Raw genomic sequence first — 17,446 nt, 5'->3', positions numbered from 1 at the left:
CAAAATGTGGCTAGGGATGGCCATAACGCTGGCGGAATTTGCAGTACTACCTCTTCCTTCCGAAGGTAAAGCAGCGGCGCTGCGTGTGTGTGTGTGTGTGTGTGTGTGTGTGTGTGTGTGTGTGCAGTTTAAACTGTGCAGCGGGTGCTTCGTGTGGAAGTTTTTGGTTTTTGTTTGCGGCGGTAGGCGAGAGTTTTTTGTTTAGGGAGGGAGTGGGCTTTTCCTTCGGTAGACTGCTCCTCATGAATTTGCACTCAGATCGCACTCCCGCCACAGCCTCCCTCTTACCCTCAATTGCGTTTGGGTGGATGGGTGGCCCGGGAGATGGCACCCCTGAGACTAGAGTCCCTTTCTTTCCACATCCCCCTGCCGCCAGAGGAGAAGCAGCTACTGGGAGCGAAGATGAGGCGCGAGCCATTGCTCCTACCTGGGTGAATACACTTCTCCTGAGAAACGGGAAATTCTACACCTCAAATCTCCCTGCTCTCCCACCCGCCTCGTCCCAATAAGTCTCTTCCTAAAGTCCAGTTAAGATTTTACAGTTACCGGGTCAGAGCGGGTTCTGGACGTAGGCAGTTGCACTAAAATAAATCTCCCCTCCCGAGAAGGGCGGGCCTGCCTGTTCCCCAGGAAAAAAAGTGGTTCATGAGAGTTTGGGTCCCTTATCTTACTTCGCCCTCCGCCTCCCGCTTTTCCTCCCGAATTCCAGCCTACTCGTAAAAACCGGGAGCCGAGGGCGGGAGAAGGAGGTGGTGGTGAGAGTTGTCGCCATGATATCAAACACAATTTAGGCTCAGCCAAGCAAATACATCAATAAGGAAACCGAGAGTGTGGGTTCACGAGACGCCTGCCAGGCCCCAGGGCAGCCAGGCCCTGGGAACTCCCACCTGCTCGGAGGAGCCGGGAAAGTGGCCGTGTTAGTGCTTCAGATGGGGGAAGGGAGTCGAGGTGTGGAAGAAATGACTTAATCCTCAGCTCCGGGCTCCCGCTTCCTCTCGCGTTCCATTCATTATTCATCCGGCTGCGGGGAGAGGGTTCACCTGCTCCGCTGCAAAGCAGCGCCGCGGCGCGCGTAGGGGGCGGTGGAGGTCGCGGAATGACTGAGCCCAACCTCGGGTGGACTTCCAGTCCCCGGCGCGGTGCCTCTTCTTCACTCGCCGTAAGGGAAAAGGGACCTGGCAGTGGAAACGCGCTGCAGCCGCGGATCCTTTCCCGCCGGTGAAGTTGTGGCTTCCTGCACCGTGCTGGGAAGTGTGAAGCGCGCGTGCTCGTCCCGGAACGGCGCGCCTGGCCTGCACATCCTTCTCCCAGTGCATCACCTGTGGAGATGTTGGTCGTGTATGTGAGCGTGTACGCATACTTAAAAAAAAAAAAAAACCTGCAAGGTTTGATTGTAATTCACCAGATGGAAGAGTCATCCCAGGTCACCCAAACCTCAGTTTAGGTAAACGACAGTTTCACGTCGTGGCAGTTTCTTTTAGAATCTTATCCCAGGAAACGTGCTTCACTCCTGGATTGCTCACCAGGGGGCAGTTGGAATGATTCGGTTTCTTAGAACCTGCTCTTGAAATGACAAAAGCCAAGAGCCTACAGTGTGCGCTCTTTGAAAAGTTTGGTCAATACAATGGACACAGTTTAAGAACTGCCAGAGTCATTTAGTGGGGTGTGTGGAGTTAGTGATATTCATTCAAAGATTCTTGAAAGATCTCTCTCCCTGCCTTTAAGCATTCTGTAGTTTTATAAATTTTATAAATTGGATTGTTCCTACATTGCTAGGTGTCTGAGAGTTTCCATCCAAGTTAGTATGTTTATCTAAAAATGAATGAATGTGGACATTTACTCAGCACATGAATTTTGATAAAAAGTGTGTTTAAATGAAAAAATGTTTACAGTAAAAGACACATTGCCATGAGTCCCTCCCCTCTTGCACACGTGTGTCCACTGTTCTTGCCACTTTTTGAAGCACTCCTGGAAGTCTTCTTTCATGTGTCTTTAGTGCAGTCTAGATGGCTGCCTTGAATATTCTGAGCCAGTTCAAAATGTTTATTTTTCAAGGTCATTTTGACTTTGGGAAGAGCCAAGTCACCTAGTGTAGATCCAATGAGTAGGGTGGACAAGGACACACCATAGTGTTTTTACAAGCCTGCCTTTCTGTTGTCTTGCATTTCCCATTGATACTCACTATATGTTTGAGTACACCTTGCAAAGACACAAGAGAGGACTTCCAGAACTGCTTTGGAAGATGGCAAGAACAATAGGAGTAGTGTGTTGGAATCCATAATTAATGACAATGTATCCTTTATTATAATATAGTTTTGAAAAAAATTAAACATTCACCATATTTTTGATCACTCCTTGTATTGTTTTCCTGGCAGTATTTAAGTACTTTACATGTTTTATCTCAATTTAAGTAAATGATCTCAGTCCCACAGACAAAATATCAGTTGACATCTGATGAGATCTTTGGTTTCATTCTTTTAAAATTAAAGAGCACTGAGGTCAGTGATAGAAAGCATAAGGATCTTAGAGAGCTCCTCTAAGAGAGGTTTTTATTATTAATTATTATAGGATGATTTTTAAAATTGGAAAAGAAACATTCACGTGTGCTTCTCTTAATGAGATATACTTTGATGCTTTCGTCTGGCAGCTCATGGAAGAATTTGTTATTTTCTTCTCAGAGCTCAGAGAATGTGTTATGCATGTTTCTAGTACCCCCGTCAATACCCTTCCCAATTATAATTGGGGAAGGTGCATCCTTTTTTATTTTGCTGGGCACTTACTGAGGAATGAGGATGGCATGTGAGTCACTTTCCTTGTGACTGAAGCACAATACTGACACCAACAAATTAGAGGAGGAGAATTTTATTGTGGCTCACTTTTCCATAGGTGGCTAGCTCCCAGGCAGGAAGGGCGTGCTGGAAGGATCTGTCAGAGGAAAACTGCTCACATCATGGCAACTATGTTCACAGTATGGTGGCCGTGAAGGGAGGTGTGATGGAGCAAGATGCTGTATAGCCTTCTAATTCACACACCCAGTGCCTCTGGACCAGGCCCTACCTCCCAACAGGACACTCAGCCCCTGAGCTCATCACTGGCTGTATCTACCCATGAGGACAGCACCCCATGGTCTGTCCACTGCCCAAACACGTGAGACTCGGGGAAGCATTTCAGATCCATAACATATGGCTCCTAGTTATTCTTTTATCTCCAGCTCAGCCCCTAGGACACACTAAATGCTTAAAAATATTGGTTGGATGAACAAATATTACCAAACCACATTCTTCTGAATTAAGCTTGACTAGTAGACTAGCTCCTATGACTAGCCTTATTAATTGATTGACCTTGAACAAATCACTTAACTTCTTCGGGTGTTTTTCTGTCATTTTTAAAATGAAGAATTCACCTACATGATAGCTGTAAAATACTTTTGGTTATTATTGTGCATAGTAAAAAAGAGATCACCTTATTTGTGATCAATTGCAACTTTCAGGTTCAAAATTTTATTTTAATTATCAAAAGAAAAACAGATTTTTATAAGCAAATTGTTGGCATAATTACTTTACATTGTTCTGCATTGCCAAACTGATCAACTACTATGATTTGAGGACTTAATAAAATGAAGAAGTTACAGGGAAACTTCTATCATAGCTGGTTTCTGAATCAGAGAGATTTGATGGCATTTTATGGAGACACTCATCTTGAGTGGTGTTTCTGTGTGCAGTCCTGTGAGGTTACATTAGATAGACACGGGACAGCGAAAGACATTAGATAATTGAGCTCTAGTCAATGTCCTATCACTCCCCTTATGATTGTAGCCAATCCACAGTCTCCCAGGCTTTTCCTATAAATGCCATTAGCAGTTTACACTGGAAAGGATCACTTTATAGACGATGTGTTTTATTTATATGTAGGTCAGCATTTTGGTTCCGCTCTTGGCTGGTGAGACACTCAGTGCTCAAAACTGAACATTAAAGAAAAGATACTGGCCAAGAAACATAGCCTCTTTTCCCATCTTTGATTCTACAAGTCTTTATCGAATGCTATGCATTATGGTGGATAGGACATTAAAATCAAACAAACAAACAAACAAACAAACCAAAAAACTTGCCCGACTTGCCCAGTTTGCATTCCCTAAAATATTTTTAAAACCCAGAAGTAGAGATGGTCTTTGTTGGGTTTCCAAAGATTGAAATGTTACCGATTCCAATTGATTTATACTGATTGCAGCTCTGTAGTGTTTTGCTTTTTAAATTGTTAATAGAAATAAAGAAGTGATATAGTATCAACAGCTTGTTTCTAATATATTATATTTCCATTCCCTTCTGAGATTTGGGTTTTACCATTCCCATAGACGTCCTTCGGTGAGGATACAGTCATTCATACAAACTGTTCTGGACTTGGGTGGTAGTACCACTCAGTTTTGCTCATACACAAGTAGTCATAAAACACTCTACTGCATGGCCCAGAAAAGGGGAGGGCACTACCACATGGCCAAGTTGGAGCCTTATGTCAAATACAACAGTGCAAAAACAGCTCATTTTTGTTTTAACTATTCTATTAATTGATCTGAATCCTAACAGAGCTGTCTGGTCAGTTCAGAAACAGTTCTATTTTAACTATTCCACAGTGTGCATGGCCATATGCTAAATTATAACACAACATAAAGCTTGAACATTTAAAATGCCAACTTCTGGCTGCTTGTTCCTGATGAGTCATGTTCTTATGATACCCTGCTCTCCAAATCTCAAATCTTTATGGTTCTGTTTGCCACTATTTCTTTCAATGCATGGGCCTGACATTTTGTGGCTCTTGAATTTAACTTCTCTAATGCAGTCACTTTACCAGTTATAGTTTCTATAGTGAATAGTTTCAGGGCATAGATACTAGTACAAATTATACCTCAAAATTTTCCTGAAAATAATAATATTTTTACAGGTGTCTTATAAAGGAGTACATTATAATCTACAAAAAGGCTTCAAAAAAGACATCTCTGTTTAAATTTTACACATTTTGCCCATGTGACCTATAAGCAATGAAGCCAGCAGTAAGGAAGAAAGGCAGTCAGGTCTCAGGACCTTGGCTTCCTTCTTGGCCCTGTATAACTGTTTCACCCTGCAGACCTGCACCCCCGACTTTCTCAGGCCAAAGTATACAGGACTTAAATTAGCTGACACGTCAGCTGTGTCCTTGGTTTGAAAACTCTTGTTGGCTCTTATTTTTCCTTAGTTTCCCTTTTCTAGATCTTGCTGCATGGCTGTATATTTCAGTGGCAGAGCATTAGCCCAGCATCCACAAGGCTCTGGGTTCAGTCCCCAGCACTGCCAGAGAAAGAAAAAAAATTCTCATTGAAATGGAATTTCTTTTGAAGTTCAACCAAAGCCATAAATGTAAACCTTCCATAGACCTGCAGTTATTCTGGTACACCATAAGAAAAAATAAAAAAGATGAGTGGAGGAAGTAGCTTTGTTTGCCAAATGATATGAATGATGGATTAGTGAAAAGGCCTCTGCCCTCATCTGAACCAGGAGCTGCACCCAGCACCTGATACCGACAAACTCCTGATTTCATCTGCTGGTGGGTGTGCAGCCTGCCATGGTTTGGGAGAAATATGCTCTCTGTGGACAACCACATCTGGCTTTGGGTGGTGATAAATGCTTGATAGCACTGGGCATCACAGTGGAATGCTTCACTTTCTCAAGAGAACAGAAATGAAGTTTGGGAAACCGTGTTAATGGAGACTCGTTTATGCGGCTGCCTTCCGGGTAAAAGTGTTCTGTTTTAGGAAAGCCCTCAGAGGGGAAAGCTTAATTCATTTGGAATTGTACAACATAGATAGAGCAACCCAAATTGAGTTATTTCCCTTTCCTAATAATAGACTTTATCAGCAGCAACATCGTTTGGCTTGAGTTTGTAGCAGATGTTTTACTTGACCAAGTATGGATGTGCTGTCACTCTCCATGAGGCTTTATGCTTCCCTGCTGTAGAGAGACGTTATAATGTCTGTCTCAACTTCCAGAATGGGGTTTGATGTGGATGCCAGGTAACCCCTTCAGGTTTCAGGCACCAGTTTTCTTTCTTTGGGTGCTTTGAAAAGTCATTGACTTTGCAAAGTCACACTATGGAGAAACAACATTAGTGATGTGCTGCGAAATGAAGTTTTGGTAAACAAACAACCAAATACAAAACCTTGGTCCTAGAGATTATATTGCCTAGTGATGTCAGTGGCCTCTCGGTTGGTGTAAGTATGCTCTGTGCTGCTTGCACAACAACAAAATTGTCCAACAATACACGTCTCAGAAAATGTCTTCATTGTTCTGCCATATGTGGCTGTCAGAGGATAGTCTTATTCCGAAGGGTAGATACTAGGCTTTTTTTAAAAGTTATTTTTTTATTCTAAAGATCATGTATATGGAAAAAACCATGTTGTGCACGATAAATACATAAAATTTTATGTCAATTAAAAGCTAATGTGTGGTAAAGATTTTTCATGGTTTAGCCATTAAAAGATTAGTGGTCTGAAAAATAGATTTTCTTAAAGTATACCTAAGTGATGATGATCTTATTATAATTTTAAACATTAGAACTAATTAACTGTCCATTTAAATAATTTAGAAGTGAATTATATTTATATATATGAAATTGAGATATATATATATATATATGGCTATTTTATATCTTCACCTATATCCTTTTTTCTTGTGACATACTGAGAGTGAAATACTGTCTTTGGAACAAAATTTCTTAAGTAAAAATAAGTCAATTAGGAAGAGTTTTCCCTTAAGGTTTTATCTCAAGTTATTCTTATTTGAATGTCAAGGACATGAGAGTCATTTTAGTAAATTTGATTACAGAGATCTTTGGTTCAATCCAGGTGTAAATAGTCATTTTCTAAAAACATTGTTCTTAATTCTATTATTGGTAGATCATTTCTTTCCTGGAGAGTTAATTTTTGAGACTTCATGAAGGATCTCTTAGAGGCAAGCACTATAGTAAATAAAATATGTCCTTCCCTCTTTGGAAACCAGCGTGGCCCATTGTTAAGATGTGCTTCTTCCTTAGGGTGCATATATGGTTTCAGCCTGGTTTGTAGCCTCCACTTCAGAGAGGAGATGTTAGAATGCTGCACACTTGTATCTAAGTGAAATCCCATAAAATTGAGATTGCTATTTTATATTGTTTTAAAATATATGACTTAAAGATTTATTGTATGATATGATAGCTATTCAGAAGATATAAATTGTCCAGTCACATTTGGCCTTCTTTTCCATTTGGAAACAGATCATCTCCCCCCAACCCTGTTTGGTGCCTAATGACTGGAAATATAAAGATGTATCTCTGTGTAAGCACAGCAGGAAAAAAAAATGCAGTGAAAAAAGTGTTGGAGGTCAGGAGCTCAATAGAAGAGTTCTTCTGAAATAACTACCATTTACACTGCTCTAATAAATGGTTTAATTGAACCATGTGTGGTAGTGCATTCCTGTAACCCCAGCACTCTGGGAGGCTGAGGCAGGAGGATCACAACTTGGAGCCTGAGCAACTTAGGGATTTACCAAGACCCTGCCTCAAAAAGCAATAAAGGGCTGGGGCTGTAGCTCAGTGAGAAGGTTCTGGGTTCATTCCTCAGTAAAATACCCCCCCCCCCACGAAACAAAAAGGCTTAGTCTCTCCAAAGGGGGACATACTGTGTTAAAGGCAGGGATTGGATATTTGGTGTTAACCAGATACCTAAGTAAATGCTCACTATGCAAAGACATAGGGAATGTAAAGAAGTTTTCCCTTTCTTAAGAGAATCTATGTAGTGTCATGAGGGTACGTGCAGCATTTCCACATGCTGAGCAACGACGCCACAAGGGAGTACGCAGAAGTGAACTCACAGATAAATGATTTAGGCTCAGAATGTTATGAGATCAAAGGAGGAAGAACATAATCCTGTGGCCTGGAAGCATTTTGTGAAGGAGATAGATCAACTTCAAATTTCTGAATAGACCAAGTGCATCCTCTTGTAGGAAATGAATAAAAACCATTTAGACATGAAATCTTATCACAGGATTCTAAGTTGGCCTCTTAGTTGGACTGGAGAATTTGTAGAAGCGAAGAGTAGGAGAGTTGCTTGGATCAGTAAACTGGGACGGGATTATAGAGGCTTCCCTGACTTATCACAAAGGAAAATATGCTTTGTATTTATGGCATGCCATTATCAATGCATTTATTTTAAAATTTAAATAAGTTTTAATGATGCCTTCCTTCATGTGTATCCAGGAAATATTGTTTTGGTGTACGGGGTTATTTCCCCCCAGGGAAGAATGCTCAAGCTTTTTACGTTTTTGGAAAAAGCACTTTGCTGCTGCTGATGCGTGGGGATGTAGTTTTAGCAGTGAGCCTGCTGGGGCAGTGCCTTTGGTTTATTATGTGTCATGTTTAATTCTTGTTTTGTTTTTTTCCCACAGGTGCTTGTGTCTATCAGGGTTCCTTGTTGGCGGTAGGTCATTCTTAATATATTTGGTTTGTTTCTTTTGAATGTAAAATGCTTGATTGAAGTTATTGAGTGAGTGAGTGAGGTGATCCTATCATTGTAAAATATGTTTATTTTTCTTCACAGTTTGAGGATTATGCTCCACCCTGGCACAATCAGCCTTAGTTACTTAATGCCTTTTCTAGAGTAAATTAGTTCCATTCGGGAACTCAGGTATTAGAAGAGAAGTTGAGATACCCAGCACACAGTTTGCACTCTGTGGCTGTCCCTTGTGTTCTTTCATTCAGAGAAAATTAGATCCCATCCTCTTGTCAGATATAAACTAGGACACAATTTGTTTATGTTCCTGTTGTGGTTGCTTCCTATCTTGATCCCGTCTCAAAAAGAAGTATTATTATTAAATTCAGTAGAACAGGAAAGATTCCTGATTGTTTCTTAGAATTATAAACTTAAGTTTTGGTAAATTAACATTTTATCTCTGACCCTCTGGTATGTAGGGGAGGATTGATTTTGAATTTAATGTCAGAGTGACTTGGGAGAAAAGCAGATGCAAGTCTTGTGCATTTCTTTTCATTAATAATGTACGATGGTGCGTAACAATGTGTTAAAGCCTTATTGAAAAGACTGTCGACACTCCATCAACTCTAATAAGTGGTGTGACAAGTCATTCTGCACCATTTTTATTTTGGCTTAATAAATGCTATAATAAAACAGAGCTGAGATAATTGGGAAGGGTTTGCTCATTTGCATCACAACCTGCTAGTGACATATGTGATATTAGTAAGTCATCATGGGTTATCCTTGTGGTGTCGAAATGGATGAGGATTGTCAGAACTATCCAAGAGTCTGGATAATGGTGGACGTTCACAGTAATATTCTTAAATCTGGTCTTTATAGACTAATGTTCCTTCTTGATATTTTTCTCTCAAAGAATCAGGAAAAAACCATTTTCCTTTTTTTTCTCAAACATAAAATTTCTGTCCTCTGGAAGTTCAAATCTAATGAGTGAAATATATAGAATCTCAGATAGGAATCTATTAAAAACATACACAGCGCATTAGTGGGAGGATAGAAAAAGACTCAGTGGGAGGCCATGGTGGCTTCTTTAGGGAGATAGGGAAGGCTTCACTGAGAAGGTGATATTTGAGCAAGCCCTTGGAACAGGTTATTCTAAGAGCTTGTCTTGTGGACATCTGAAGCAAGAGGGCTCCAAGGGGGAAACAGCAAGTGTTAATCTGAAGTAGAAGCTTGCTTGGTCATTTGAAGAAGTATCTGGGGGTCAGGTAACAGGAGCGTGTGACCTTTTGGGGTTGGCAGGAGAGGAGGTCAGAGGTGTGGGCAGGTGACAGAGTGTTGAACTTTGGACAGACTTCAGCTTGTCCTTTCAGAAGGGTGGTTGAGCCATTGGAAGAGCCAGAGAAGAGAAATGACAAGGTCTGACTTAATTGTTTCATTAAACTGCTGAAATGGGAATATAAAAAGAAATAACGTTCTGGTTTCTAGGGAAACTATGTTGACTACTCTAAAAAGACTCTGTAGAGGTGAGTCACTAAAAGTTGCTGTCAAATTAAGTGTGGGAGAAACAGCTATAAATGAGAAAAACTTGGAAATCTAGAGAAACTCTGCATTTAGATTTATTTGTAACCATTTTAAATTCTCTTTCCATTTCAAGAGCATGAAAATTAGAAATGGGGCTGGGGGATGTAACTCAGTGGTAGGGCATTTGTCTGGCATGCATGCAAAAAGAAATAGGAAATGGTAGATGATGCATTTTGGACATAGTTTTAATTATATAATTCTTTGCTGCTCTCTCTCTATCTGTCCTAATGATGAAGAAAGGCAGTGCACCCACCTCAATGAAACTAGGTGTTTCAGTCAATGCTTGCTGGAGTAACAGATTTAATGCATGATACACAAATCTGTAAGAATTTGCAAGATTGACTTATAGTGGCCACGCAGAGTCAGGTGTGTAAAAGGGCTTCTGCGCACTCGAGAGCCAAAGGATCCAGTTGAAGGCTTGGAACTCAGTGTAGTGCACCTTGCAAGTCCATAGGAGGAGGCTGAAGGGTCTGCAGTAGAAGGCTGACAGGTCTGTGTTAGAAGCCAAGAGATGATGTCCAAGGTAAAAGTGAAGACTGGAGCTCCTCTGAAGAAACAGAAGCTAAGCTTCTTTCTTTCCACTTACTACCATTCAGGCAATAAGCTGCCCTGGTCTTCTGTCCTCAGTAAATCCCCTCTGCCACACCCAGAACTGTGCTGATCCAGTTTAGTTGGGCATTTCTTACTCATGTTGACACAGTCAGTTGACTATCATACTGGGCAATGAATGTGTGCTTGTATATCTATTGAATTAAAGAGTTTGAGATTGTTATATTGTTATTGTAGGATTTCCGGATTAAACGACTCTAGGAGAGAGGGTTTCCATTGTAAAAGGCATCACACTCCAGAGCCATGGGTGAGAATGGTAGTTTAGAGTCCCTATCCCAAAACCTTTATGGTTTTGCCCACATCCTCACCATTTTAGAGCCAGAAGTGACTTCAGAGAGCATATAGTTCAGAATTTCCACTGTATAAAGAAAACTAGAGCAGGAATGTGCAGTTCTTGATGTTCATTTAGTTCCTAAGTAGGTGACCAGAAGGTGAGGGCTGGTCAGCTTTAAAATGGCAGTATCAGATTTACCCAGAAGAATTCCATAAAACACATCAAGCAGATGATGTAGATTTGGGCACTTGCTGCTGGTTGCCTACTCTCAACCTGTCTTGTGAAGATTCTTCTTAGTGATACCTTTTCAGTCGTGTCACTTGTTGCTTTGAAAGCTGCAGATGCAGTGGAACATTCATGGCTGTGGCCATCCGATAACCTGGTTAGAGTTATTCTTCCTCTGCTGCAAACCAGCTCTGTGGCCTAGCTAAAGTTCTGGAAACTTCTTTTGCCTCGCTATGAAATGGCGATAATAAAGCCTCCACTAATGGGATTTTATAGAATAAAGAAGACAATGGGGGTCACCCACATGCAATGTCTGCCATCCGCTTTTTTGCCATAACAAAATTCCTCTAAGCCACTATTAGTATTTACTATTCTCATTAGTCCTTGGAAATAGGTATTGTCTGTGCAAATAAGGAAGCTGAGGCTCAGAAAGTACAAATCACTTGTCCAAAGTTACATAATCAGGAAGTGCTATTGGAAGAGAGGATTCAACTCTGGTTCTGACTCTAAAGCCCTTCTGTTTCTCACAGCCAGGCCAGCCTGCTTGTTGCTCAGAACACAGTAGCTTATTTCACCTTCAGTACTATATGCCCTCCTCCCTGTTACATCTGTCATGCAGTTGTCCCTGCCAGTCTTGACCCCAACCTCCTGCAAAAGCCAGCTGTCCCTGGCTAACCCCTATCCATTTAGCTGAGGCTCTCCTGCACTGGTGCAGATGCATTGACTTCACTGCATGATTGAAGAAGTATTTAGAGGATCATTGCATCTTAATAAATAATATTGTGTGCTGTGTACGTGTGCACATTTGTGTGCACGTGTGTGTGTTTCCCTCAGTGTGTTGTGTTTTACAGCTTTGACAGCTCTGTGACTTGCAGTGAGTGACATTCTGGGATGATTTGATCATAAGCCACATGTGGCCATCTCCTAGTCATGTACTGGTATCAGCTGTCTTTCACCTCCTTTCTTTAATACTCTCTTCTCTTTCGCTTCTTTGTATTGGTCAGGTTAGAAATTGCCAGAAGGCACCAAAAATACCATGAGAACAACTGAATAATCTATTTTGAGATATGTTTCTTGCTCCACAATATGCGTGCACTTTCAGACACTCAAGACTTTCTCCAAGGCGTCTCTGTGGATGACAGTATGACTGGCTTAGATGAATTCATGGAAGCAGCTAACAGGCTTAACTGTACTAGGGATATCCAATGTGAGGAGGAAAGTAATTTTTTTATTTCAGAGCTTTCACATATCTTGTGTTCTTTCCCACCTATGTCAAATAAAAAGAAATTATCCGCTTCTTCTCACCACAAGCAAACACTTCTTTATTGACCTCTTCCTGGGGATGGATGGTTTGACCTTCTCTTCAGTGTTTTCATCTGTGAAATGGTGGTGAACGATTTCTTCTACAGAGCTGTTGTGAAGGTAAAAGGGGATCAGCACAAAGTACTTAGTCCAGTGCTCAGTAAACAACACCAGCCCAGTGCTACTGTGGTCAAAAAGCAGTTGTGATTAACAAAGGTGGACAAAACTACCCTTTTCTCTACACCAAAGAGTTAAGTGGTGGAATATGTCTACTTGGGATACTTTTGCTGACCTAATACTGACAAAGTGAATCTGGAAACACCAACTTTCACAAAATCCAAAGAAAATATTTTCAATGATAGTAAAAGCATGGCATGTTTGCTGTATGCAGCACACCACAGCAGAAAGATCCAGCTTTGGAGTTTGAATCCTGGTACCAGAACACACCTGCTGTGCAGTCTCACCTGTGACACTTTCTATAGCAAAGGCTCCATTTCCTTATCTGTATATGGGGTCACTGTGATGACCAAGCGCGTGCTTGTGGCAGACCCCAGAACTGAATCTGGGAAGGAATAAGCAGCAAGATGTCAGAGCAGAAATGACTGAGTGAGCCAGGTTCTGGCTCTGTAGTTACTACTTAGGGAATGGTTCATGTGAATGGAACTAGGCCCCGGTTTTTAGATCTGTGAATTTAGAAAGTTAGATTGGGCCCCGTCCAAGATGTCTTAGGCAGTGTTGTGACAGTGGAGAGACTTGCTAACTGTGGTCCACTCTGGTAGCCACAAGTCGCAGGTGGTGACAGCACATCTAAACTGGTTGGTGACATTGAGGAACTGAATTTTAAACTTTAATTTCACTGAACATTTAAATTTGAATAGCCACCTGTGCCTAGTGGCAGCTGTATGTGACAGTGCAATTTTAAAGTTTTTACTGTCCTCTAGAACTTAAAGTTTAAATATAGTTTCATGGGTGGTTATCATTCCAGGCGAAAACTTACTATAGGGTTTTTAGCAATTTTGGGAAAAGTAGCAAGGAATTTGTTATACTACAGTATCTCTGTTTATTCTTTGTTTATATAATTTGAACAGTGTTGAGATAATCTCTCTTACAATGCTGTCCATATTGTCAAGTATGTTTTCTGTAATAAAAGAAAAGGGTCGCATTACAATGGAGCTACTACCTGCAGCTTAAGCTTACATATTCCATTAAAATTTTTACAAATTTTTAATTTTTGGTGTTTGGTCAAAATCTGGTTTGCTCATGGGAATGTTATCCATTGATTATGTTGTAGGAGAAAGGAATTGAGACCCTCCGGTCTGATTTGTAGATCTTGTTTCCTAGGGCTGAGGAGACTAAGGGAATAAGCAGAGTTCTTTGGCACCATGGTCTTTTTTAAAAAATTGGTGTGCTGTATGCGACTTTCTTTTACTTGAAAATGTAACACCAAAAATGGAAATATCCCCAGTTTTCATTTGCACTTATATTTACCAACATTCTCAAGAGATTTCATGGAGAAGAGAAATGAAGAGAGTTTATAAGTGCCCTCTGTGAAGTGCTGAGAATCTCTCCAAACACTTAGTGCATCTTGCCCTGTGACTGCTAGTCAGATGTCCCGGACTTTATACCATTGAGTGAATTCTTGACTTCCTGTAAATAATCATCCAAGAGAGGAAGTACCACACTCATCCATTCCTTAATTCTCCAGTTTTCCTAAGCATATTGGGTAATTTCCTGATACCCTTTCATTGGGTTATCCTCAGATATCACTTTCTTTTTAAACATCTCTGGTACTTCTTCATTTTTAAACAGAGTATCTTAAGTGGAGAGGCCACTCTGGCTTAAATGTAGATTCTTCAATAGAATGTACGCAGTTTGTGATAAAATTTTATATATTTTTTTGCAACACTTTACTGTAGTAGGTGCTGGCATAAATTTAGAGAGATAATGAGCCTCCTTTAATTAGAGGAATTCAAGTTGAGACTAGACAAATACAATCAAGAATAAGACAGTGATGGCTTTTCCATCGGTAGTTCTAATCTGGGTTGTCACTCTGAAGCCTGAAGGTTAAAGCTGTGTGGTTCTGCCTCCTGTGGAGAGGGTGGGGGTAGTCCCCTGCCTTAAGTGTGCCTTTCTTCTCTGGGAGCCACTATGCTGGGAAATGCCTCAGATGATTCCTTTTTCCTTGATGGAGTCTTTTAAGTCATCTGTCATTGTCCTCAGTCGTCAATCAGATGTGTTGTTTTCCTTTCTGGGAATTTCTATCTTCTTAGATGAATTTAGGGAGAGGAACATTGTAAGAGATTTTGTGTTTTATATGATTAATAATCTATGTGCCTTTTCATTTTTACTCCTATTCTTATGGTAGAAACAGATGTTTTACGTTAACAAACACATTTCTTAGACTTTGTTTTGAATTTTGAAAATGCAACTGAGCTTGGCAGTCATATTCACTTGCCCAGACAATGCTGTGTGTAATCACAGTTCTTAATTTTTGGGTCAGGCTGTACATTTCTCCCACCTTTTTTTAAACATTTGTGCCATTTTTGCTCCAAATTACCTTACAATCTAATACATCATTTTGTTTTTTCCTATTGATCTGTGCATGACTACAAAATATATACATATACACATTTATTTTATACACAGCACATTTATATATTCTCTGGAGTAGATCTGTCACTCATTTTTGACAACCAATGGCACTATCTTATTATAATTTACTTACTTTTCCAAGTCGTTTGCTTACTAAGGGAAAGATAATATATGAATATAAAATGACAATTGAGTTAAGCCAGCTTATTTTTTTCTGGAATTTGAATTATAAATGTCTAAAGAAAAGTTGGCTTTAAAAATTTCATATGGGAGATATTTTGCTTCTGTGGCAGGAAGGGACATTTAAATATAAAATTGGCACAAAATGCCTTTTTAAAGAATTGCCTAGCAGTTTTATGTAAAATAAGTGCAGCTTCTGGTGTCCCATTTAAATTGTTTTAGCAGTGATTTTTTTTTTTAGGCTCCCTGTTTGCTTATAAACTGAGCAAAGGAAGGAAAGGGAAAAGCTGTCAAGGTATGAAACAGTTTAATGTTAGTACCCAGTAGGCCCTTGAGTTTGGGCCATGACCTGTGAGTGCTTTCCTGACAGCCCCTGAGATTGGATAGTTATTAAATTTATGTCATTCCTTTTCTCCAAAAGGAACTTGAATGGGTGTGGGAGGGCGCAGGAGGGCAGTGTCCGCACTGGAGTGCAGGTCTCCTTGTTCTTTGTACCTTACATTCTTGGAATGGTTTAGTAATAGCAGGCAGGGGAGAATTATTAACAAGCAGGGGAGAATTATTATTAACTTATTCCTTGGTACACTTCCTGTATTGACTTCCCCTAGAAGGAACTTTGTCCAAGAGATGAGATGTCAGGAATAGAAGGAACTTGAATTGGTGGCTGGAAGAAGCCTCCCCCTCTCACGTTTGCTTTCGACTTGTGGAGCAGTAGAGGTAATCCTGCTGGACTCCAAAGACATTCACAACTTCCAGGGCTGGACCTGTGCTTGGATCCATGGAGAAGATCAAAATCAATAAGACTCCATTTGTATCTGGGGCATGAAGCAGTAGACCCTAGGCTTCCTGCCCAACAACCGCTTCCCCCTTTTCTCTGCGGGCAGAGACCTGATGTTGTATCTAGTCCTCACCCCTTCCTTCATAGCTTGTGTAGATCCTGTGGGCTAATCAGACTGTTTACATTCCCTTGCCATGGATGGGTCACAATCTGGCGTGTGGGTATGGAATCCAGACGCAGTCAATGAGATGTGTGTGGAAGTCTGCTAAGATCATTGGACGTTTGACCAGAGCCCCATAAGTAGTACCTCCCTTCCTTAGTTATGAACAAGATGAGAAATAAGTACAGAAGTCAAAATATTACCCTTTAATTTCTAATCAATGAAGATGGAGGGTATAGTTTTAGTTCTCTTAGCCAAGTAGGTTGCTGGCTTTGAACGTCAGAATAGGGCAAATATAGACACTTTCAGGCACTGTTGACAGGGCAGTTTGCCAACACAGAAGGGTGTGCAGACAAGAATTACTACTTGAGAAAGTAGAGGAAAACTTACAGTTTTGGTTATTAGCTTTGCTCCCTAGAATAGGAAGATTGATTGTGCTAAGCCTATCTAGTTATTCTTCTAAGTAATAATATTAGATAAACCATACCCGCTTCATAGGGATAAGAAAGGAATTGAATTTTATGTTAGAAAGGGAGCCCTTTACAGAAAGGAAACCATAAGTGTGGAGCAAAAGAATTACCTATTTTGAAGTTCAGCGTTTGCAATTGGCACACAAAGCGGTGGTCTGTGGTACTGCTGCAACCACGAGTCTGCCTGCTCAGAGGAGAAAGGTAGAAGGGTGATTCCTTGAGGAGGTTGCCCTTTGATCTATGATGGAAGGAGCACTGGATCCAACCTTCCAGGGGAATTATAATATGAGCTAGTAAATTCTCTCATAAAATTGGATTTTATTTTCTGCAGCTCAAATAATTTGAACCAATACCTTATAATCAGATAGTGAATGCAATCTAAAGCACTTTGGGATAAGTGTACTAAGTAGGAATGTAGCCAGTGAAAGATACACTTAGCTCAGGATGCTAAGGTTGAGCTCTCCACTACTCTGGGACTGTGTACAAATTACTTACCTGGTCTTCAGAAGGGAGAGAATAGTTGCACTTTTATTTACAGAGCTGTCGGAAAGATAAGTAAAATGATACTTGAAAGTACTCAGGACATGGCAAGCACATGTTGACTGGTATTTGGGAGGAACCCACTTTTGATCTTAGTCTTGAGGTTGAGGTCAGTATAGATTTGAGAGAGACTCCTACCCAAAAGAATCAGTGCGAGTACCAGCCTATGTGTCAAAGGGAGTCCAGTTTGATTGAAGTGTGAGAAGCAATGCATAAAAAAAAAAAAAAAAAAAAAAAAAAACCG

The 17,446-nt window shown here is 40.6% G+C and overlaps 1 protein-coding gene across 1 annotated transcript in view; it reads left to right on the top strand.

Moving 5' to 3' along the window:
- The first annotated feature begins 6 nt into the window (after positions 1-6).
- The window catches only part of Fras1 (Fraser extracellular matrix complex subunit 1), a 406,016-nt gene continuing 388,576 nt past the window's right edge, over positions 7-17,446 (top strand). Inside the window, exons 1-2 of the mRNA XM_010628378.1 lie at positions 7-65; positions 8,448-8,479. Of these exons, the coding sequence (XP_010626680.1) occupies positions 17-65; positions 8,448-8,479 (81 nt within the window). The 5' untranslated portion in view covers positions 7-16. The remainder of the gene's footprint in view (positions 66-8,447; positions 8,480-17,446) is intronic.

The sequence above is a fragment of the Fukomys damarensis genome, unplaced genomic scaffold (genome assembly GCF_012274545.1).
Source record: "Fukomys damarensis isolate Sample0158 unplaced genomic scaffold, DMR_v1.0_HiC HiC_scaffold_32, whole genome shotgun sequence".
Classification (NCBI taxonomy): domain Eukaryota; kingdom Metazoa; phylum Chordata; class Mammalia; order Rodentia; family Bathyergidae; genus Fukomys; species Fukomys damarensis.
This window is presented reverse-complemented; position numbering and strand designations above follow the sequence as displayed.